We start from the raw sequence: 24,494 nt of genomic DNA on the forward strand, positions 1-24,494 counted from the left end.
TCATCTATCAAACTACATCTAGAAGATGTTGGTGGGACATTTTAGTATGTAGAGAGCTCAACCTTATAGTATGTTAAAGGTTGTTCAGACACTTTTTATAAGAAATGATTATTATCATCTCATACCAAAGTAGAGATTCTCATTTCAAAAGTACCATGGCTAAAGTGCAATTGTACATTAACTTAACTTTCGTGCTATGCATGATAATATATATTTTTTATTTGAATTTATCAACATGATATAGCACATGTCCAATGAGGAGACATTTGAATGGTAAAGCAGATATGTCGATACCCTAAAGGTAAGAATGATACGTGTCTATATTTTACTAACCCATGAAAGCTAGTTTTGTTAGTCTTGTAGATATAAAGAATGTAACAAAAATAGTCTTGGATCTTATGATATTTGTTCGCAAGAGGAAGAACTAGAAGTCTCACAAGAAGATTTTACAACATTACTCAACATAAAGGATTGCACTTCAAGGCATCAAACGACAAATCATTCTACAAAAGTTTTGAGCAAATTTCGGGGATGATGGACACACTTTACTTAAAGGATACATATTATATTGAGGGGGAGATTTATTCAAGTTGCACTCTTTTTCCCTTAACTAAGTTTTATCCCAATGGGTTTTCTTAGTAAGGTTTTTAATGAGGCAACATACCTGATCCAGAAGTATCAGGGGGAGACAATACGCGCTGCACTCTTTTTCCCTTAGCTGAGGTTTTGTCCCACTGGGTTTTCCTAGCAAGGTTTTTAACGAGGCAGCATATCCAAGCATATTAAAAGGATAATGTACCCCTTGCTTTTATCATATGTGGATAGTCAAGGGGGAGTGTTATGAATATATTATTTATTAGTGACCATCCACATTACCAACTCCCATATCATTTATGTATGTATTAATGTCATAGTGCCTATATATATTGACATTTGTAAATGATGGACCTCTCAATGAATAATAGTTCTTTATTCTATCTTTCTCTATGTGTTCCTTTGATTATGTACATATACTAGTCGCTAGTAGGCTGTTGTTTTACAACATGTTCCACTAAATTATGCGACTCAACTATTTATGTTTAAATAATTCATTCATTTGTCATCAATTCATAATTAAATATATTAATAGAAATGTTAATTGTTTTAAACTTATAACATATCATTAAGTCCATAATTGTATTCTAATTAAAACCATTATTAACTTTGAATGTTGAAAACTTTATGGTTTTATCGTTACATAATTAGTATAATTAAATACTTTAAATGACACTTACATGTCAAATTTCTTAACTAAATTAAAATTATATAATACTCATAAATATTCATAAGTAGCATAAGTTTCTTGATGTCCATGAGTTACTTTGACTAATTCAATTTAGCATTATTATACATATATATTATAATCATAAAATTAGTAGTATTGCTTTAAAAATCTGAGTATTATGATACTACCCTAATTTAAAAATATATAAGATTAGTAAAAATTTAATTATGATAAAAAGTTTGAATGTCTAAAACGTTTCTTGATAAAAAATTATGTGTTGATTTAAAATTTTAAATCATTAAGTAATTATATTAACTAATTTAATATAACACAATGTTATAAATAATAAATAAAAATTAAAAGATAATAAAATTTTCATTTTTTTATTACGCTTAAAATCCGATTTATAAACAGGTCGGGTTTTTCTAAGATTCGTTTTTGGCGGATGTTACAAAAGTTGACTTCAAAAACTTCAAGAGAGACTTAAATAGGTATATAGCTGAGTACGATGCTGACATGGTTATCAAGCGCCTAAGAAGGAAGAAAGAATTTATGCCCAATTTCTCTATGGAATACCTTACAACTGCCGATGGCGTTTTACGTGCGTTGTTCTGGGCCGATGGTGATTCAAAGAGAAAGTTTAATATTTTTGGGGATGTTGTGTCCTTCGATGCTACTTATCGTCATAACAAGTTCGTATCCTACCTTTATTTTTAGATTCATTACATCCATAATAGATCTATATCATAGTGTTTTATCACCATGATAATGTTTTTAGTGTAGTGGTATATGCATGAAAAGACTCGTTAACTTTATATTTTTTTGTGTAGGTACAATATGATGTTTGTACCTTTTACCGGCGTTGACAATCACTATCGTAATGTTACCTTGGGTGCTGCTATAATAGGGGATGAAACTGCCGAAACATATAGCTGGTTGCTTAACGCATTTCGGCAGGCGTTTGGGCGCGCACCACCTGTGATTGTAACTGATCAAGACCCAGCGATGAGGAAAGCTATTCAAGATACTTGGCCTGAAAGTAGGCACAGGCTTTGCATGTGGCATATAATGGAGAAACTTACTACCAAGGTTTATTAAATACCAAAATTATGGTTTACGACGTTTATTGTTTTAATGGAATTGTTTTGTTGGTTTTTTGTACTTTTTTATATATGAATATGTCGTTTTTTGTTTATCGATGTTGTTTTACTTTTTTATAATGTTTTTATCAGGTTTTATCATGTATTTTGTATATTTAATTTTTTTATTGTTGACTCGTTGTTTATTAGGTTGGCGCCAACCTATGCAATAGCACCGATTTTAAGAAGAGGTTGTGTGATATTGTTTGGACTGATGCATTACTACCAGAACAGTTTGAAACCGAATGGGGTGTTATATTGGCTGATTTTGATTTGGTGAATCATGAATGGTTACAGTCAATTTATCAGATTAGGGATACATGGATCCCTGCGTACTATCGTGATCAACACATGTCTGGGCTGATGCGTACCTCATCACGTTCGGAGAGTGAGAACCATTTCTCTGGGCAGTTTTGCAACCCGAACTGTACGCTTGTTGAATTCTTGGGGCATTTTGATTCTGCAATTGAAGCCCAAAGACACGAGCACAGGAAGAATGATCACGATACTAGGCACACGAACCCCCAAATATTTGCAAAAGAGTTTGTCTTAGAACAACAGGCGGCAAACATATACACACGGACAATTTTCTTTGATGCGCAACTTGAAATTCAGACAGCCATTCACAAGTGTGGTATTGGAAAATGGGATGATAGAGGGGATAACTTTGTGAACATCTCTGTGAAGGACTTTTCTCAAACGTGTACTACATTTTTTCAGGTAACCATAGAATGTAACAATTGTTTGTTTATAATTTTTTCTTGTCCATGGTGTTTTATCTTATAGTTTTAATTGAGTATATATATTTGTTCTTATTTTTTTTTGTTTTTATGTATTAGGTTATGATGCGGCAGCTAGACATGACCGTGAGTTGTTCATGCAATAGGTATGAACAGTTTGGGCTTTTGTGTGCGCACATTTTTTGCGTTTTGCGGTTTCTTGATATCAGGCAGTTCCGTGAAAGGTATATAATGCGACGGTGGACCAGGGAAGCTGTTTCTAATAGTACCCCTGGAGCGATATTAGAGATTAGCGAAAGTGATGATCGGTACCAGCAAGTTAATGGTGTTGTAAGGGAGATAACAAGGTCAGCCGAGTCTCTTATTAACAGGTTGGTTCATAACTTTGATGCGTTGTGCGCTTTTAGGGACCATGTTGTCCAGTATCAATCGACCGCTGATCAGGCAGTCGTAAACGCACCCCCTAGGAGTCGTCGCGATAGGTTTGCTGAAATAACTGGATACACGCAAGAAACACCTGTAACTGTTCGCATGCCGAAAACCGTTAGATTTAAAGGTATGGGTAAACCTTCCAGAATGAAGAGTAATCGTGAAATTGCCATTATTCAATCTGCGAAGAAAAAAAAGGGTCGTGAATGTAGCAATTGCAAACGTCGGGGGCATAATATACGTACCTGCACGTACCCGGCAAGGGAAAAGGCCGACGACTCCTCAGAAAGTGATGAAGCGACCCTTGAAGGAGACGACGAAGAGGAGCTAGAAGATGCGGCGGGTGAAGGAGACGACGAAGAGGAGCTAGAAGATGAAGAGCAGGAGTAGTTGATTACTAAATTATGCAAACTTTGAGTTTTTTTCTATTTTTTTAATGACGTTTTCTTTTTTTGTTGGATTCCTTGTGTTTGAGTTTATAGATTTCGAACTAGTCTTTTTTTTTTCATCTTGGCCATGAATGGGAAAACATAATTTTTTTTACGTTGTTTTTTCTTAAAGTCGTTTATCATATTCTTAATATAGTGTTTTATATTTGAATTGTAGTGTTATTTTATAGGTTTGATTTCGCATAACATGATTCAAATGTGTCCATGCTGGTAATCTGTATTAAATGCAGTAATATACACGGTGTTATTGTGATATACAGTTAGTTTAAAGTCTGACATTTACTTATAGTGTTTTATGTATAATTATAGTGTTATATGTTTTTTTTAACTGATATAAATTAATTCTTTTTTTATAATATAGTGTTTTATATTTAAATGTAGTGTTATATGATAGTTTCAACTATGACAACAATAATCACGTAAACCAAACACTTAATTGCTGTCACATTATAAATGTAGTGTTTTATACTGAAATATAGTGTTATATTAAGGAAAATAGACCATTACCATCACTTTGTACAGTGTGTTCCGTTTTACCAGACAAAATGAAACCAGTCTAATATCTACATTAAAACGTGTATCAAAACATTTCATAACCAGGCCACCAGGCTAATATCTAAAATAAGACATGTATCAAAACATTATCAGTTGTAACGAAACTATGTGCTATTCTTCATTCAATCGTAACTCGATCCTGTGCTTTGCAGTTTTAGCATTTTCCACTCTTTCATCTTGACTCAAATTTGCGTACTCATGTACTTCTTTCTCCATTGTAGATCGCAGTGAGTTTATGTCACTTAACAAGATTTTTGATAAGTACTTTATTCGCAAGTCACATAGTTCTTTTGATTGATCTTTCAACACCTCCCCCGTGATGCCTCGCTCTGGCGATAGCCCGCAGTTCCATTCGCGCACACTTGTCCCTAGTGAACAGAAATACAAATCAAATTAGCGTACATGCCAGTTTCAACTTTAATAATAAAACTATAATTACACTAACACCTTTAAAAGTCTCCATATGACGCATGACGAATATTCCACAATCCGTTCCGTTATACAATGTTTGCCACGGGAACTTCAGACTAACCGGTGATGTTGATCGCAGTTTTTTAGCGATAGCAGGCGAGTGGTTTTTGACAAACGCGCAGAATGCATTGATCTGTATAATTTACGACGTCAAATGGGGTATTTTAAATGTTATAGATATTGTATGTCAATTATTATTTTTCTGGTAGTGTTCTTACAACTTTTTCTACGTAGCCGCTGTATCGTATGTTGATAGGGACATCACCCTCGATATTGTCGATCACCAATATTTGGGATTGTGCTAGATTGAAGAACACTAGAATGTAGTGTTTATTATACAGCACCGGCACGAATACCATTTGGAAGTTTCTGATGTCCATGCTATCTGCTTGGCCTAATATTGCTTCCATCCGGCTACAGAACATCGAGATTCTGTATTCCTCGGTCCCTTCAAAATCACCTGCCACCTGTTTCATAATAAATAACAGATTTAAGTTTATATAAGTTACTTTGTCCCTTCGATATTTTGACGATATTCAAAAACTGGTTTATAAGCTGGGGTTGTAGTGTTATAAGCTGTTTTATATTTATTTTTTTTTTGAACGGCCAACAAACTCAATCCCGAGCACTCTCGGGGCACCTACTGGACAAACGGAGTACTCCGAGAGTAACCCGAGTCCACCACCAATTCCGGGGAAAACCCGGTAACCCACCCGCCCATAGGCACGACAGTGAAATTACCGGTAAAACCCGTTTGGCTCAAGGATCCAACCTAGGTTTCCTTGAGGCATAATATTTAGTTTCATAGTTTCATAGGATACATATGATGGTTGATTGCAGCATATAGTGGTATAAGTAGTTTTTTCTAATTTATTTTTAGTATTGTGGTGTTATAAACTGTCCTACATTATCAAATAGTGTTTTATAATGTGTGAAAAGTGCATTACCAACATTCCGGCATTGCAAAACAGCCTCGCGGGGGTACCGGGTGCCCTTAACCGCTCCTCGTGGTTAAGGACTGCAGCCCATGCTGATATAATATCTGCATCCAAGCATAATTCCGGGTAGATAGTCTCAAACGAGCCTCTCAAAATCGAGACACCTGCTGGGCAATCGAATATAACATCCTTACGTAATAACATGAAACACAATCATTAATTAACAAGCAGATTCGTTCAATTTTTTAATTTTTTTGTTGTTGTCGATACCTACCATTTGTTTCCCGTTGCGCTGAGTATACAGCTAGCTAATGCAGATTCCAATTGTTCTCGTTTATCTGTTAATGAAACCACACGCTGCACGTACGGTGACCTCAGCGCATCTGGAAGATTGGTGTTTCTTTTTGGCCTCTGGAGTTCATATTGCAGTAAGGCGTTTCCTTCCTGTTCAGTGTCTGGAATACTTGACGTTGTTGCGACGTTGTCCAGTTCACTTTGCAAGTTTACTGGTTGGATCCACTCAGCTTTCGATTGTGTGCCTGGGTGTCGTACGGATTGTATTGCAGATATCAGTTCATCTATTTCTGCGCAAAGTGATGAAGTCATGGGCGAGAAAGGAGATTGATTACCTTGTGTCAACAGTCCAGTGTTTTTGACAGGTGTGGGGGTTTTTTCTGACACAACATCGCATTCCTCATTATCCGCAACGTCCTTCAGATGTTTGCGGACTGTCGCAATCCATGACGTTTTCCTACTCAATATCATTTCACTGTTTGGGTGCAAACGTAAAGCTTCCGCCATTGTAATTTTGATCTTCTCAATGCAATCTTCAAATTCCTTAAATGCATCATCCAGTTTTTTCACCTGATCCTGTTAACCAAAGTATAAAGTGTCATCCAAAACATTGTCAGATGTATATAATTATAAATAGGTATGATATTATACCAAACGTTAAAAAGGTTATAAAGTCATGTACCTCTTCACTATCTTTTTCTTCTTGTGAGTAGACGGGTGGCGTCCCATACTGTGATACCATTGGGATCCGAAACTCGCCGTCTGCCCCAACTTGATATACAAACGGCAACTCCTGTGTACTTGGCTGTGACAACAGATAATTCTTGCAATGTTTGTATATTCCCAGATGGTCGTCGTCCCCTCCATCGTACGGTCCGTAGTCTTCGTTGCCCCCATCCTCATTGTCATCCGCACTTTTTTCAGCTGCCGTTTCAACTTTTTTAGCGCTGGTTGATGCTGATTTTTTTTCTTCAGGTATCTTCTTAACCTTTTCACTCCTCGGCTGATCTTCATCTACATGAATTTTAGGTATCATTGGGGTGTTATGCTTTATGTGGTCTGCCCAAAGTATGTCGTCAAGCTTTCCGAGCAGTTCGTCGAGCATCCCGTCATCTATCAACTCAATCGGATGAGATCCCTTCTTATTACGCTTCAAAACATCCATTTGGTCGTACGCGTATGCAGCCTGCACATATAAGCATTCAATTCTAAGAATTATGTAGACATGTTAATGGTTATGCATGCTTGTTGTAGTGTTATACTATTGACTGTAGTGTTTTACGTAGTGAACTGTCTGTAAATGTAGCGTCTTATTATGATTGTACTGTTTACTATGCTATGGAATATAGTATATCCAATGTATTGTTCCAAAACAGACTTGTTTGTAATCTAATACATGTGACTGTAGTGTTATACATAGTAACATAGTGTATTAGTGTTTTAATAGACTTTAATGGTTTTGTATGAAATCGTAGCTGATGTAACTAATTTTATGTTGTTAAATAAAGTTTTTTGTGGTGTTTTATGCATGTAGTGTTTTCATTCTCATATCATGAACAATAGAGTAGAGTCACATACCGCTAGTAACACGATCGGGCCTCTAAAAGGGTCATTCCTCTTTCGGTTCCATGCATTCGCGGTGCGATCTAAACAGGTTATCATGTAGCTGCTCCAATCAAAGCTCGATATTTTAACATTTGGGTCCGAGCATCTTAAGAATCGCTGATTAACTGTGTTGCATGCGCTTATCTCCCCAAGTATAGTATTATACAACACCAACCAGTTCAATTCAAACGCCCAGTCACTTGAAGTGTCTGTAACCATCATGTCCTTCAGCCCGAGTGGCGACACTTTAGTGTTATCATTGAACTGATCCCTCCATTCTTTTACAACCGGATTGCTATCCCTCGCTCTTATTTTTTCTACAATCTTTATACCCCCGTTTGGTATTCCGAATATTGTATTCACCAAATTTGATGTCATCCGTAAACGGGTTTCTCCAAAGTTCAACACTCCTGCAGCGTCGTCATAGTTGCTTGCCAGCCAATATGCAAGCCGCGTCGGTACATGTCGTATGTTGAAATTTAGCAATGTACCGAATCCCATTTCTATGACCTTCTTTTTTTGTGGTTTATTCAAGTTGTTGACCAATATAACAAGGTTCTCCGAAGACGTCTTCAGTTTAATTTTTGGCCCGGTGAAGGGCTCATATTTTTTTGATAGAAATGACGCTGGTGGTCTCGTCGACTTCCTCCTACTCGCTGTTGACTTACGTCTTTTTCCATCGCATGGTTGTTGGTGGTCAACATTGTCGCGGACCGGCTGTGAATTGGCAGCTGTAACCCATATATTCACATCAGTTAGACTACATTTACAATGAAATGAAAAATCTGATTTGGTTACAAATTTTGTGTGCAAAGTTACCTGATTGATTTGTCGTTGGTGGTTGCGTCACCGAAGTCGTCGTCGGCTGTATCACGGTGTGTTGTATCAGCTGGTGTAGGGTGTTTATTTGAAACTAAAAAAAACATTTAGATCATGTTACACTATGATCCCTATCATACGAAAAACACCGACATTTAATCAAATTCTTACCTTCCGCGAATGGTACCGGAAGCGGTGTCTCGAAGTCGTCATCGCTGTTTGCATCGGGTGTTGTTGTAGCTGCAAACCGAACACATTTTGTTATTTTAAACTAGCAAATACAATAAAATTAAAGTGTCGTATTTTTTTGGTGAGACTTGGTGCAAGAATTCCGACAAAACGTGATAGTGCATAACAAATTATTAAAAGTAAAGTGTACATCAAACTGTTTTTTACATGCGTAGTTTTCTATTTTACATATACCTTCTTGCATTTCGTTATCATTATCCGAATCGCTCAACTGGATGCTTTGTCCAATTGTGTTATGGAATCCCTTTCCCATTTTGAATTTGGGTATTCGGCCGCTTCTCCGGACTAAAATTAAATCCTTTTTACAATTAGTTATCGAACCAGGAATTCCAAATTATATGCAATGATGTCACAATCAGACTTGTAGTGTTTTATGCCATAAAATAATTAGACTTGTAGTGTTATATGCAATAAAGTATTCAACAGACTCCATCTACATATAACACTGTCCCAACATTAGAAGTGTAGTGTTTTATGCAATAAAGTGATTAGCAGACACCAACTACATCAGAAGTGTAGTGTTTTATGCACTATTGTCATTCAAAACCACCATTTACTTATAACACTATGACAGAATCAGACTTGTGGTGTTTTTTGCAATAACATAGTTTATACTTGTATTGTTATATGTAATAAAGTATTCAACAGACACCATCTCCATATAACACTCTCTCAACATCAGAATTGTAGTGTTTTATGCAAAAAAGTAATTAGAAGTCACCAACTACATCAGAAGTGTAGTGTTTTATGCAATAAAGTGTTTAGAAGACACCAACTACATCAGAAGTGTAGTGTTTTATGCAATATTGTCATCATCTACAACCATTTACATATAACACTATGACACAATCATACTTGAAGTGTTTTATGCAATAACATGGTTTAGACTAGTAGTGTTATATGCAATAAAGTATTCAATAACATCAGAAGTGTAGTGTTTTATGCAATAAAGTGATTAGAAGAAACCAACTAAATCAGAAATGTAGTGTTTTATGCAATACAGTGTTTAGAAGTCAGCAACTAAATCAGAAGTATAGTGTTTTATGCAATACAGTGTTTAGAAGTCAGCAACTAAATCAGAAGTGTAGTGTTTTATGCAATACAGTGTTTAGAAGTCAGCAACTAAATCAGAAGTGTAGTGTTTTATGCAATACGGTGATTAGAAGACACCAACTACATCAGAAGTGTAGTGTTTTATGCAATATTGTCATCCGCAAGCACGATTTTCATATAACACTATGACAGAATCAGACTTGAAGTGTTTTATGCAATCAGGCCAATTTAAAAGAGAAACCCCATTAAAACCCCCTTTATTCTTTCATATAAGACTGAAAAGGACACTATATTTGTAAAACCCCCATTTAAAACACCCTTCAGTAATCAAAACAGAGAAGACATAAAACAGCCCGATTTAAAATTCAACCCCTTTTAAAACAATCTTAAATCTACTTATTATACTACACCATCAACCCATTTACATCACATATAACACCCAATAAATCCTTTAAAAAACCTTAAAGTGCTAACCGGGTTGTTACCAACATCCAAAACTTCAATAAACACCATTGACAACCATGCGCTGTACCGAACATCAAATCCCCAATAAAACACTAACCTGGTTTCGAAATTGTTGATTCTCGCTTCCTCTTCAAACCTGCTGGCTTCATCGTTCCTTTTTTTGAATCCATAAAACACTCGTTTGATTCTTGATTCTATTGTTAATAGAACAAGAATGTCATATGATTAGTGAAATATAAAACACTTTAGTTCAACAGGAAGTTGGCGACGAACAATGTGCTCCGTTTACCTATAAAACCCTTCTATGTTTCCTGCTCTGTAGTTAGATTGGCGGAAAATATAAAACTTTTGCTTTTATTGGAACGTCGCTTGTTTTTAGGAGATTGATAGGGGGTTTTGGTTGTGTAGGATACGGTTACCATATTTGAAAGATTGGAAAAGACACTATTGCCCTTCAATTTTACATAAGGCCATTCTAATTTAAACACAATTTACATTTTGATACCCTATTGATCTCAACCATTAGATCAAATATCCAATGGTTTAAAACACTTCTTACACTTCTTACATTTTAGACACTTTTTACCATATCCCTACCCTATATATATATATATATATATATATATATATATATATATATATATATATATATATATATATATATATATATATATATATTGTTGACGAAGATCCATAAATAGTAATTTTAATTTTATAATAATATATAGTTTTTTTTAATTATTTATTATTTTAGTAGTGTAATAATTAATTATTATATTTGCTTTTCACTTTTAACATATTTTTATTTGGGAAATTGGCCTATAATAATCCCACCTAGACCTTATTCGCCATTAATAATCCCACCTCAGAATATTACCCCCACCAGTCTCACCTTTCACCTATTTTTCCTACAATGGTCCCCCGTTAAAAAAACTTAACGGAGTTAAGCTTTTTTCCAAATTACAAACAGATTTTTTAGGGCTTTTGATTAGACCGACGATACGAGTCTATTGATGTAAAACTTGCCTCGAAACGGTGCTCCAAACGATGAAAACGACGCTTCAATTCGGGTGTTTAAATTTCCAATTAACCAAAATCAAGTTACTTGGAGCACCATTTCGAAGTAAGTTTTACTTCAATGGACTCGTATCATCGTTCTGATCAAAAGCCCTAAAAATCTGTTTGCAATTTAGAAAAAAACTTAACTCCGTTAAGTTTTTTTAACGGGGAACCATTGTAGGAAAAATAGGTGAAAGGTGGGACTAATGGGGGGAATATTTTGAGATGAGATTATTAATGACCAATAAGGTCTAGGTGAGATAATTACAGGTCAATTCCCCTTTTTATTTTTCTTTTCTTAAACCATATTTCCTCTATTACTTATTTTTTTTATTTTTAATAATTATTTTTTCCTTTTCTAAATCATATTTAATTTTTCAGTTAATTAGATGTTTTATAAATAAGTTAAATTCGTTATTTTGTTCCCTTGATATTCCCGTATAAGTTTTGTTGAAAATAAACATATATTCAAAATAGAGTATTTATTTGGTATCATAAAACGGATAATAAACTGAACCGATTTTCTAACGTTTTGCTTTCTAAAAAAATGCTTCCTTTTCAAATAATGTTTGTTTTACCTTATCATTTGCTCCGTTTCGCAACAACATAAAACGTTAACAAATCTAGTGAATAATATCTACTAACAACTACAACTACATGATATACCGATTTAATGCAATAATATTTTTATGTATCATTTATCTAGTTAGTCAGGGACTCAGGGGTAGCTCAATTCTATTTCTAGGCATGAAGCCAAGACTTTATTTTAGAGTTTTTTTTTTCTAAAAATGAAAAAATTTTGTATATTTGAAAATTCTAATATTAAATCTATAAATTGTTTTATACATTTTTTAAAATTTAAAAGTCTTTTAAATTTTTTGACCTAAAGCCCTTGTTTTTTTATGTTATAGGGACCATGCCTTGGCGATCCTTGCATTCCGGTTAGGGTGTATATATATCGATGATTATCAAGTCATAACGTTTCTTGAATACTTGTGCCAATTCAACCGGCTGTCATACGCTGATCCACAAATCACAAACTTTTAACGCAACAACAATAGTTATATTTATATTAATATTAATATTAATATTAATAATAATAATAATAATAATAATAATAATAATGATTTATAAGTTTGAGATAAAAGTTACAAAATTTAAGCTTTGGATGTGATTCTACCGTTGCTTGCAGTGACGACGAGAGTAGTATTGGTCGTCAACGGTTGTGGATGATGGTTAACGGTATTGAAACGGTAATAAACCACGGGTTTTATTTAACAATGTTGTTGACTTAGTAAATACAAATAATTGATATGAAATCTTATTCGAGTCGAAACATGTCGGCAATTTCAACTGAACCCCGGAAGTATTCAATTACTTTAGATAGTTGACGGTTTCCGAACCTGTATTCTTTTAAATAATTAATCCAAGTTTTATCAAGATAAAGATAATAATTGTGTATATAAATTAATCCAAGTTTTATCAAGACAAAAGATAATGGCACGGGATCAGAAAAAAAAAAAAAAAAAAAACCTTAAAGTGTGAGAACGAATCCTGACTCACACATGACACGCAATATAATGATGGGCGGGGGGGCATTTTTATCATTTTATATTCTTTTTTTCAATGCGTCCACAACACCGCTTCATTTTTTTGGCATGTAAGATTTTTTTGGCGTTTAGTTAGATTCAATAACTATCTGATGTTTTATTGTTTTTTTGGATCACATGCATAGTAAATATTTTGAGGTTTACGACGTCCCCAAATTCATTAAAATCAATTAGTAATTATAACTTCTTTTCGTCCATGGCATGTAGTCTTCATGCGCCCCGCTGTCACATATAACGGTCACAATGTCTGTTTCTTCATCAAAACTCCATGATGTGATGACTGGGTCCATTTTTGCATTTGCTTTGCTTGGTCCAAATTTCCTAGTTAATCTTCTCATAAGCTTATGTGTTTCATCACATTCGTTATCAAGAAGGATGCCAAGCGATAGGATATCCATCTGTACTTCTTCTTCCATTTTCAAAATTGCTTTGATTGTTTTAACAAACACTCTTCTTCTGTTGTCAAAACGTATGGCGTGTTCTCATTTTAGTTTGGCGTTTTGAATTTAAGCAGTAAAAGACCTTTTTACCCTTAATGAAGCGCATCCACGTAATAAAATTGATGTTATTTACGAAAACGCCACCGCACCAATCTAGTTCATAGATTGTTTCGATCGGACGATCCATAAGCGTTCTCACTGTTCTCATGTTTTTCACCGTTTTCCCTAAATCCTGCATACGGCATAGATGTATTACGTGGTTTCAATTTTGAATTTTGTTGCTAGTACATCTAAAATCAAAATCTGATTAGATTTTTAGGTCAACGTCAAACTTTTTGGTCTTTTTCCTCCCTTTTAATGAAGGGCAAATTGGTCAGGTTTTTTTTAATTTGTTATAATAAAACGTTAAAATATCATTTTGCTCTTCATTAAGAGGGAAGAAAAAGACAAAAAAACTGGATGTTAACTGAAAAATCTGAACAGATTTTGATTTTTGATGAAAATAACAACAAAATTGAAACCACATGGACCCGGATTCAAAATGTTTGATTTTTGGACTAAAGTGACAAAGGTGACATAAGCTCAAGACCATTTTGGAAGTTTACTCTTTTCTATCACACGATTCAGATAAACAAATATATAGTTTCGGGTAATCGTAGAAGGTATATAATTTCAATCGCATACCAAAATACCCTTTCCCAATACTTGGCCTGGATGATGTTTTTGGGCTTCAAGTATTCTCGTCGGTTCATTTTTGTTATTTAAAATATTTATTTATTCTCATATTAACACTCATCAATAATTAACGTATGTGATATGTAACCTCATATACAATTAAAAGTAATATAAAAGAATCAATGAATTATGTTATTTAATGTAAGATGTATCAAACAAGAAAAAAGAATATCATAACTATTAACAACCTAAACGACTAATCTATACGGTTTTGTTGATGCTATTTGTTGCAAACGTAACGAATAACAAATAGCATCAACAAAACCGGCCCAACTGAACTATCATCACGCTAGCATCATCAATGGAACCTCGAGAAGCCGAGAGTTCAACCAATTTTTTGCAAGCGGACACGGGTTCTAACTTATCACAGCCTACACAAAAGGGCCGCGCTAAATCGATTGCTTCTTGATTGCTCACTTTGTCCCATAAACCGTCGGAAGCCATGATCAAAAACTCAAATTCAGGCGCGATTTTGACAATTTTGGTTTCGGGTTCGGCTGTTATCCATTGCTTTAGACTTTGATCGCCAATTCCTCTTGAAACCGCTAGCGACCCAAGAACTCGTGAAACACCACGGCTACTATCGACATACCCACCCTACAAAACCGACCATAACGCGTTAGTAATAAATAAAAAAGAAAATAAAACGAACCACATTTCGTTATGGGTTTGAAATATTGATGAAATGCTTACGAGTGATTCGATTCTGAGCTTCTCGTCTTGTCTCGATGGGCGGTGGTCCGAGGTGAGGGGTGTGGCGGTTCCGCCAATGCTCACCACCGCACGACAGTCGCCTGCATTCGACACCACAAGATTGTTGTCTCGGATAATAGCGGTCACGCAACAAGATCCACCACGTTGATTTTGATTTAGAAACTGTGAGTCTGTGGTCATGTAACCTTGTTTAATTGCTTCAATTATTTCAATTTCACCCATTTTTTCAACCTCATTTAATATGTTCTTATCAAGATTCTCTGCTGCAAATTCAGCTGCTTTTGATCCACCGTGTCCGTCAAAAACACCAAAAAATGCCTGAAAAAGAAGCAAACAAATTGAATTTATTTTCAATTTCATGAAAATAAAACAACAAATTACACTAGTAGATTTTAGGGGTTTTGATTTTGACAAAAAAATATTTTACTCTTAAATATTTTAGTTAGTTCGGTTTCCAACCGTAAACCAAACCGTAAAACCACCCGGTTTTGACAAAGTTTCTTATAAAATAAATAAATAAATTTCAATATATAGCGAAATCGTCCCTGAAGTTTGGGCATATAAGCCTGTTTCTTCGAAAACGATTTTTTTGTGCATTCTAGTCCTTCACCTCTCGAAAAATGGTCCTCCGGGATAAAAATTGCAAGATTTCAAACTTTTTAGATGAAAATAGCACTTCTGACGAAAGTCATAAAAGTCGCCAAACCTCATGGACGAAAACAAAAATTGCATTTTACTAAATAAATGTCTTGTATTATTTTAATATTCCGTCTGGTTTGGTTTACCAAGTTCTAAACCATAAACCAAACCGTAAAACACAGTTTCCCAAACCGTAAACCGAACCAGTTCACTCCAAACCCGGCCCAACCAGCCGATCACACTCAATTTAAACAGTTTCTAACGGTTTATAACCCCCAAAAGCATACCTGTTTATGTTCTCCGTCAAACTCAACAACAGCCTTAAACCGATCCTCCATAACATCTCTCTTCCCTCTCTTACAATAAACCGAATACCCATCTCCCTCCACCACCACCTCCTTCCACCGGTCCTCCACCTCAACCCCACCGGAAAAGCAAACAGAAGCCACCGGAATCGCCAACTTAGCCGGTCTCTTCCGCTTGGAAGAACCGGAAGCAGAAGCCGGTGGTATTGGTTTTGGAATATGAAATGAGAAAGTGGAAGATGGAGAATTGTTGTGGGTTATGGGGCAGGATTCGTGTGGAGATTTGCAGAAAATGGATGATGAAACGGGTGAGAATACTGGGGAATTTGGGATTGCAACGGTAATCATTTTGCTTGTTGAGATGATCTTTTTTTTTTTTTTTTTTTTGGGTTTGTAACGTTCGGATTTGTGTTTGATGAATATATGTGTGTTGTGGTTGTGGGGGTATTTATAGGGGGAATAATGGTGGTCAAAGTGGGGACGCCGTCCTCCGTGTTTATAAAGTGTTATTGTTTTTATACTATTCGAGTCGCTCTCTTCTTTCCTAAGCTATTTCCCTATAATTATTATTGGGTGATTATTTTGTAAGTTTTTTTTTTTTTTTTTTTTTTTTATTTTTAACGGCCAACAGAATCAATCCCGGGCACTCGCGAGGCACCCACTTGACAAACGGAGTACTCCGAGAGTAACCCGAGTCCACCACCAATTCCGGGGAAAACCCAGTAACCCACCCGCCCATAGGCACGACGGTGAAATTACCGATAAAACCCGTTTGGCTCAAGAATCCAACCCAGGTTTCCCTAGGTCTCCTATCATTGCCCACCAGTGATTCACTCTGCACCAAGTGGGAATCGAATCTGCATCTCTCAAGAGAAATGCAAGTCTGCCACCACTTGATCTAGAGATCATTGGCAAGTTTCTATTTATTTAAGGGATATACGATTTAAATAATCTTAATTTTCATCAATTGTTGAATAATACTCCCAACTTTCGATTTGTACCACACCACAACCAACTTTTAACTTATTTTCCCTTAGTATTTACAAACCAGAGCCGTCCCCGAAAACTCTTGAACAAATTTAGGCCTCGGTCGATGAAAAGAATTGGGCCCAAAATTATGGTTAAGGGTAAATAAATTACAAAAATAAAAACTTAGTGATGGAGCAAAGACTCAAACTTGAGAACTTTACATTATTATGAGATGGTTTTTGCCACTACACTACCAATAGTTATTTGCATAATAAACGGATAAATATACAAAATATATAATTTAATGAATATATACAAACTTATAAAGACTTTTTGGGCCCTTTGAAATTTTGGGCCTCGGGCGTCGGCACGGGTTTGCCGGGCCCAGAGCCGGCCCTGTTACAAACTAACTGAACACTAAGCCAGTTAGTTTTTTGCTGATGCTACACTTATGTGGTGACGTGACATTTTATGTTAATGTGGCAGCTGACGTGGTTTCTGGCGTGACTTTTTAATGACGTTGGCAGCTGACGTGACACAGGTTTGGTGATGTGGTAGCTGATGTTAACAAACTGGGTTAGTGTTGGGTTAGTTTAGGAGTGTTTTTGGAAAATAAGTTGAAAGTTAGGAGTGGTGTGATACAAATCGAAGGTTTTGAGTGTTATCGGTCAGTTTGTGAAAAGTATGGTTATTTAAATCCAATATACCTTTATTTAAATAGTTATTTAAAGTTTTATTATACTTTTTGTGAGATTATTATGGTGGTTAAAAATACATTAAGGTCGGCTGGTATGCTTTAACGCCCAAAGGCGTTAATCCTAATTGGCGCCTGTTAATGTCTGACACACCACGTGTGGCACTAAAAGCTTATGTGTTAAGGAATTAACAAGGAGAGAGAGTGAGAAAGGGAATATGCATTGGGAAATTTGCACACGCACAATATGCTATATATATGGACTAGCCTAAGACCCCGCGAGCTTCGCGGGTGGCTAAACACATAAAATAATTTAAACATAGAAGCGTTAAAGTGTGATTTGTTAAGCCTAATATTTTGAGACAGTTGAGCACGTCCCAATAGTACATCTACATAATGTTCGTTACAAATTACGTTTTTGTCAACTAAACCTTCATGATGTTTTCATGATGTCTTCTTTAACTCCACTATCGCATTCATACTCTGACATTATCAATTCCAATCAGGACGACTTAGAATTCAAAGCTCTATTGCTAGATTATTAAAAAGAGTTAATTACTGTTTTCGTCCCTGTGGTTTGTCAAAAATCAATATTTCAGTCCATTAGTTTAAAAATTACGATTTCAGTCCTTGTGGTTTCACTTTCGTAACCATTTCAATCCACCTCGTAACCATTTCAGTCCTTGTACTTACAGAATAAATGGATTGAAATGGTTACGAAAGTGAAACCACAGGGACTGAAAATGGTCACGAAAGTGAATCCACACGGACTGAAATCGCAATTTTTAAACTAATGGACTGAAATAGTGATTTTTAACAAACCACAGGACGAAACAGTAATTAACTCAAAAGAGTTAAGTACTGTTTTATATACATGAAATTAATTTGAAAAAAATAGATTCTTACTTAAGTGTAAGAACAACTCAAACGGGTTCTTAGAGATATCAACTGGTTGGCTACCCTCCAACACTTGATTTGCTATAAATCCCTTTTACTGTTATAGAAAAAAATAAGGTTATAACTCGGAAATTTTCCGGGTAGGAAAATTTAATTTATAACAAATAAAAGTATAAAAATAACACTTTAACATATAAAGTATCATCTTTTCCTTTTCTCCATCATAAATTTTTAATTGGTTTCTTAAACTTTTTCTTGTTGTAAAGAGCCATAAAAACATACAAAAGCAAGAATGTAAAGTAAACGTCTATATTTAGAGCATTTACATATAATAGAGGAAACAACAAAAATACCATCACATTGGAATTTCTATAATAGAAAAAAATTAAAGTAAAGTACACCTCTATATTTATAGGGTCACATACATTCAACCCTCAATATTATTATTCTGAGTGTGTAATATCTAATATGATTTTGAAAAGCTTCATTTATACCACAGCCTCACCAATTTTGAAAAGACCCATTTTTAAAAAAAGACTCATTTCATCACAACCTGTTTTAATCGAGTTAATCACAGGTTATCCTCTAAATATCTTTTGACATCTATACATAAAATAAATACAAATAAACTAATCATAAGTCCGTTTTTAAACAAATTTTCAAAGTTTACCTACTTGAGCAATTAGAGATAAATATAAAACAAATCACCCGTTAGGTAAAAACGGTTGAAATTGCATTTTTTTTCAGTAAACCAAACTTTATTAATCACCAAAAGAGGCATACAAACAACAATTAAGCTTCCAAAAAAACACACTAAGATACATCCAAAATACTCTTACCCCTTTACACATCCAATCACTTTAAAATTATCTATACACATACACTAACCAAAGTCTAAACCAGAGAAAGTGGACCAAATTGAGAGATTGATGCCTATCGATCTGTTAATCATCCACCAGAGAGTAACCTCCTTAATGTCTTGTATTTTAGTTTGAAAAGCATCGACCCCTTTGAAGATCTTATCATTTATCCTTAACCATAGCCTTCATACTGTCATGAGAAATACAATATAAATCGGCATTTTTTTTTCGTGGGCGTATCCAGACTAATTCTACATACACAACCTTCCAACATATTGATTTAGCGAAGATACGTGAAGTGAACAAAAGACAGGAAGAGCAGCTTTTATATTTTTTTATCATACCTGTAATCATTTTATAAATAATGCTATACAAAATTACAGGAAGAGAAACTGTTATAGTTATTTTTTTATAATATCAATCATAATGCTATACACACCTTGTCGTAGCTTAAACACATTTCTTCAGATTATGGCCCAATTTGATCAGATTCTAAAAAACGAAGAAAGATTATCATGAGATACAGTAAAACTGGGGTTTAGGATGTAAACCATAAAAATAACAAATTAATTTAGATGATTAGCCTTGCAGAAAACCCAAATCGGGAATGTTTACCTGAATCGTTAACGAAAAAATCAGACTCAGATTGGGTTACTCAAGCGGATATTAATCACTGGAATAAGATCGGGTATCAAACATAAAAGCACACATGAGTTGATTAATGGAACAAAATGGTGAGGAGAAGAATATACATCAGTGAATCGAATATAGATCAATTTCCCATAGGATCCCATTTAAGATATATAGATATATAGATATAGATAAAGAACGGTGCAAGGTATACCTTTCCTTCAACTTCTCATAGGATCCCATTCAAGAGTTCCTTGTAGGGGAAGGAGTCTGAAAGAAGCTCATCACCTAAAATTACAAAACACAATTTGAATTAGATATGCAACTCGAGTACAAAAACAATAGTCGAAGAAGACTCGAAGCATCCCTAAAATTACAAATAATATAGTCAAAGCATCTCATAAAAAAACATCAAGATTTCAAAGCGTTCAAAATTTAAAATCAAATACAATAATGGTTTACTTCAAAATTTAAATTTAAAATAATGATTGACTTCAAAATTTAAAATTTAAAATTTAAAATCTGAAAACAAATCACTAATATCCAATCCCGTAAATCAAGCAAATTTATTAGGAAAGTCTAACTTTTCAAATTTAAATTTAAAATAATAATTGACTTCGAAATTGAAAATTTAAAATCAAACACAATAATGGTTTACTTCAAAATTTAAATTTAAAATAATGATTGACTTCAAAATTTAAAATCTGAAAATCAAATCAGTAATATCCAATCCCGTAAATCAAGCAAACTTATTAGGAAAGTCTAACCCTGACAAGCAAAACCAACCGACATAGAAACAAACTCATAAGAGAGCGAAAAAATATAAAACAAACAAAAGGAGGGGTTTCAAAAAACGTAAATGAATTTATTTATAGAAACACTACAAATTTTCCAGAAATTAATACAATACCAAATTTATTAGTAACTAAAAAATACAGCCAAAATTAAATGAGGATAAAGTATGAAACCAAACATTATACCGGATAAAAAATAGGAAAAAAAACAATAAAACTAAAATTTTTGATTAACATGTCCGACGAAGTTTAATAGTCCGGCAATGGCATAAAATTTAGTGTTAACCATGAAAAAATAAAAAAACAAAACAAAAGAATCATTAATACATATTAATACAATACAAAATTTATTAGTAAAAAAAACAAAGATTTTCAAATTTCAAAAAATATCATAGTTTGATTTGCCAAAAAAAAACAAAATAACTTAAAAATTATAGAGATTAGCATAAATGATGAAAACTATCATTATACCGGATCAAAAAACACCAAAAAAACGATAACATTAAACTTACCTCTTGTGTTCGAAGAAGATTCAGACTCCTACAATTGCATAAAAATTAGGGTTTATCATGAAAAAACAAAAAAACAAAATAAAAAAATCAGTAAGAGCATCACTCTTTCAAAGACATCAAGAATAAATCCATTAATAAGATTAGATTCGAAAAATTTAAATCATCATCAGCAACACAAAAATACAGAAAAATGATTAAAAAAAGTGCGATTAAGCATTTAAAATACATAACAATCTAATCTAGTTTACATACCTGCAGAATAAGTGGAATGATCTACAAAAAAAGAAGAAGAACAAATTCTGAGAAACTTGAAAATTAATGTGATTGTCGAAAATTATGGAAACTAACACAAAATTTGGAAGTAATTAAAACTTTAATATAAGTTATGTTGATAAATTTGGAAATATGTTACAATTTAGACAACTTTGATAAGTATCCATAATTGATATAAATTTCAAAAATTCAAATTTTGAAATAATCAATCAAAACAATTTACCTAAATAGTTAAATATTATTCAAACTTAAATTCAAAACCAATGAGGTTAATATATTCAGAATATAATCAATATCTAAATGATTGTGAAAAAAAATCAATCACAAAAAATACAGAAAAATGATTAAAAAAAATGCGATTAAGCATTTAAAATACATAACAATCTAATCTAGTTTACATACCTGCAGAATAAGTGGAATGATCTACAAAAAAAGAAGAAGAACAAAGTCTGAGAAACTTGAAAATTAATGTAATTGTCGAAAATTATGGAAACTAATACAAAATTTGGAAGCAATTAAAACTTTAATATAAGTTATCTTGATAAATTTGGAAATACGTTACAATCTAGACAACTTTGATAAGTATCCATAATTGATATAAATTTCAAAAATTCAAATTTTGAAATAATCAATCAAAACAATTTACCTAAATAGTTAAATATTATTCAAACTTAAATTCAAAACCAATGAGGTTAATATATTCAGAATATAATCAATATCTAAATGATTGTGAAAAAAAATCAATCACAAAAAATACAGAAAAATGATTAAAAAAAAGTGCGATTAAGCATTTAAAATACATAACAATCTAATCTAGTTTACATACCTGCAGAATAAGTGGAATGATCTACAAAAAAAGAAGAACAACAAAGTCTGAGAAACTTGAAAATTAATGTAATTGTCGAAAATTATGGAAACTAATACAAAATTTGGAAGCAATTAAAACTTTAATATAAATTATCTTGATAAATTTGGAAATACGTTACAATCTAGACAACTTTGATAAGTATCCATAATTGATATAAATTTCAAAAATTCAAATTTTGAACAATTTACCTAAATAGTTAAATATTATTCAAACTTAAATTCAAAACCAATAAGGTTAATATATTCATAATATAATCAATATCTAAATGATTGTGAAAAAAAAATCAATCACAAAAAATACAGAAAAATGATTAAAAAAAGTGCGATTAGGCATTTAAAATACATAACAATCTAATCTAGTTTACATATCTGCAGAATAAGTGGAATGATCTACAAAAAAAGAAGAAGAACAAATTCTGAGAAACTTGAAAATTAATATGATTGTCGAAAATTATGGAAACTAACACAAAATTTAAAAGCAATTAAAACTTTAATATAAGTTATCTTTATAAATTTGGAAATACGTTACAATTTAGACAACTTTGATAAGTATCCATAATTGATATAAATTTCAAAAATTCAAATTTTGAAATAATCAGTCAAAACAATTTACCTAAAGAACGATAAAGAAGACTCAAAATAACACCAAATCTATGGAAAACGAACCTGCTTGCAATCGATTGGAAGAATGATCAGCTCTCTAAAGGACCTGTTGTCAACAAAGACATCACAATTTTAAGGATTTAAATAGAGAATGATGGATGAAACATTGCTTAAGCTTAAACAATAATCTGTACTATAACCTTTCTGGTATGCCAAATCATCACTCCCAATTGTTGAACTGTAATAGTGTCAGCAAACAACGTCACCTCTGACAATTGCTCAAAATCTACTTCAATACGTGAATTTAATCGGAAAACCTAAAGATGAACATATGATAGAGAACATCAAACAGGAAGCGACATTATCAAACATGAATCGATATTTGAAGAATTGTTACCTATTTGTTGAATCGTTTGGAGAAGACAGTGATGGATCCCATCTTTCAAAAAGCACCAAATCTTGAAAAATATCACAGAAGCACTCAAGAAATGAATATAGGTATTGATGAATGCATAAGTTAGAAATCACTGAAACCCTAAGAAGAGGCGGCGGCTAGGTCTTCCAGACACCAACAACGCCGCAAAAAGAAAATTGAAAACACGGATACATACCTTATACGCCGCATAATAAGGACTGGTTGCTTCCACTCGCGATTGAAGATGAAGAAATCTAGGGTTCAGGAGATTGCAAATAACATATTAAAGATCGATAGATGATATCTAGGGTTTAAGGAAGAAATAGATAGTATTTAACAATGACAAAGAAAAATCAAAGAGGGAAAAGAAAAATAACATACCTATGTTTTTCGAAGATCAATCGATGAAGAAGGAAGAACCGGATGCAGGAGATGGGTATTAGGGTTTTGGAGTGAAGTGAAGCGTATTAAAGAAGCTAAGGATGATGGTTTTGGCGGAAAAAGCAAAAAAAAGTGGTCTAAGCAAATGCCACGTGGCAAGTAATGGCTTAAGCTAATGCCATGTGGCTTAAGCTTGTTTTGCTTTATTAGAAGTTGTAGATTTTAATTAATTTAACGGCCGTTACGCCTATGTGTAGTTAAGAGGCATGAAAGTATACCCATGTCGATAGTTATTTTATTAGATAAATGTAGCTTTTTAATTTACTTTTTTGTGATTTGGATTATACTTTTGAAATCATAATTATCACTTTATATTCATGTCCAAACATCCATTTCGGGTTGTTAGTTAACTAATAAATAATATGCTCAGAAATTATATATAGAAGGGTTTAGGCCTTTCAAAATATTTTAATTTAATTATTATATTTTTACTAGGGAGAAAGCTCGTGCGATGCACTGCATGCATAATAGCTATTGTTTGTTCGTGGTAAGACGTCTGACACGGCCGGTGCATAACATGTAAGACAATACGCCTACAAAGGGGCGTGCTTAAACTTTATTAAACCA

The 24,494-nt window shown here is 33.6% G+C and overlaps 2 protein-coding genes and 1 long non-coding RNA gene across 4 annotated transcripts; 1 reads left to right on the top strand and 2 right to left on the bottom strand.

Moving 5' to 3' along the window:
* Nucleotides 1–1,780: 1,780 nt before the first annotated feature.
* On the top strand, nucleotides 1,781–3,962 carry LOC110870272 (protein FAR1-RELATED SEQUENCE 5-like). Its single transcript, XM_022119461.1, has 5 exons — nucleotides 1,781–1,956; nucleotides 2,095–2,353; nucleotides 2,554–3,123; nucleotides 3,243–3,289; nucleotides 3,353–3,962. The coding sequence occupies exons 1-5, from the start codon at nucleotides 1,781–1,783 to the stop codon at nucleotides 3,960–3,962; spliced, it is 1,662 nt and encodes a 553-aa protein (XP_021975153.1).
* Nucleotides 3,963–14,420: 10,458 nt separating this feature from the next.
* On the bottom strand, nucleotides 14,421–16,391 carry LOC110873254 (probable protein phosphatase 2C 2). The gene is made up of 3 exons (XM_022122187.2): nucleotides 15,955–16,391; nucleotides 15,008–15,346; nucleotides 14,421–14,911 (listed from the first exon to the last, which is right to left on the bottom strand). Exons 1-3 carry the CDS (start codon nucleotides 16,318–16,320, stop codon nucleotides 14,570–14,572), a joined length of 1,047 nt encoding a protein of 348 aa, XP_021977879.1. The 5' UTR covers nucleotides 16,321–16,391; the 3' UTR covers nucleotides 14,421–14,569.
* A 3,302-nt stretch (nucleotides 16,392–19,693) lies between these two features.
* Nucleotides 19,694–23,967, bottom strand: LOC110871266. Of its 2 annotated transcripts, XR_004865293.1 has the most exons (10): nucleotides 23,868–23,967; nucleotides 23,683–23,740; nucleotides 23,272–23,388; nucleotides 23,135–23,177; nucleotides 22,428–22,448; nucleotides 22,004–22,024; nucleotides 21,329–21,356; nucleotides 20,237–20,310; nucleotides 19,832–19,884; nucleotides 19,694–19,736 (listed from the first exon to the last, which is right to left on the bottom strand). It is a non-coding gene; the product is annotated as an uncharacterized LOC110871266 (long non-coding RNA). The 2 variants fall into 2 exon arrangements; XR_004865294.1 differs by lacking the exon at nucleotides 22,004–22,024.
* Nucleotides 23,968–24,494: the final 527 nt, after the last annotated feature.

Source organism: Helianthus annuus, chromosome 8 (assembly GCF_002127325.2).
Source record: "Helianthus annuus cultivar XRQ/B chromosome 8, HanXRQr2.0-SUNRISE, whole genome shotgun sequence".
Taxonomy (NCBI): domain Eukaryota; kingdom Viridiplantae; phylum Streptophyta; class Magnoliopsida; order Asterales; family Asteraceae; genus Helianthus; species Helianthus annuus.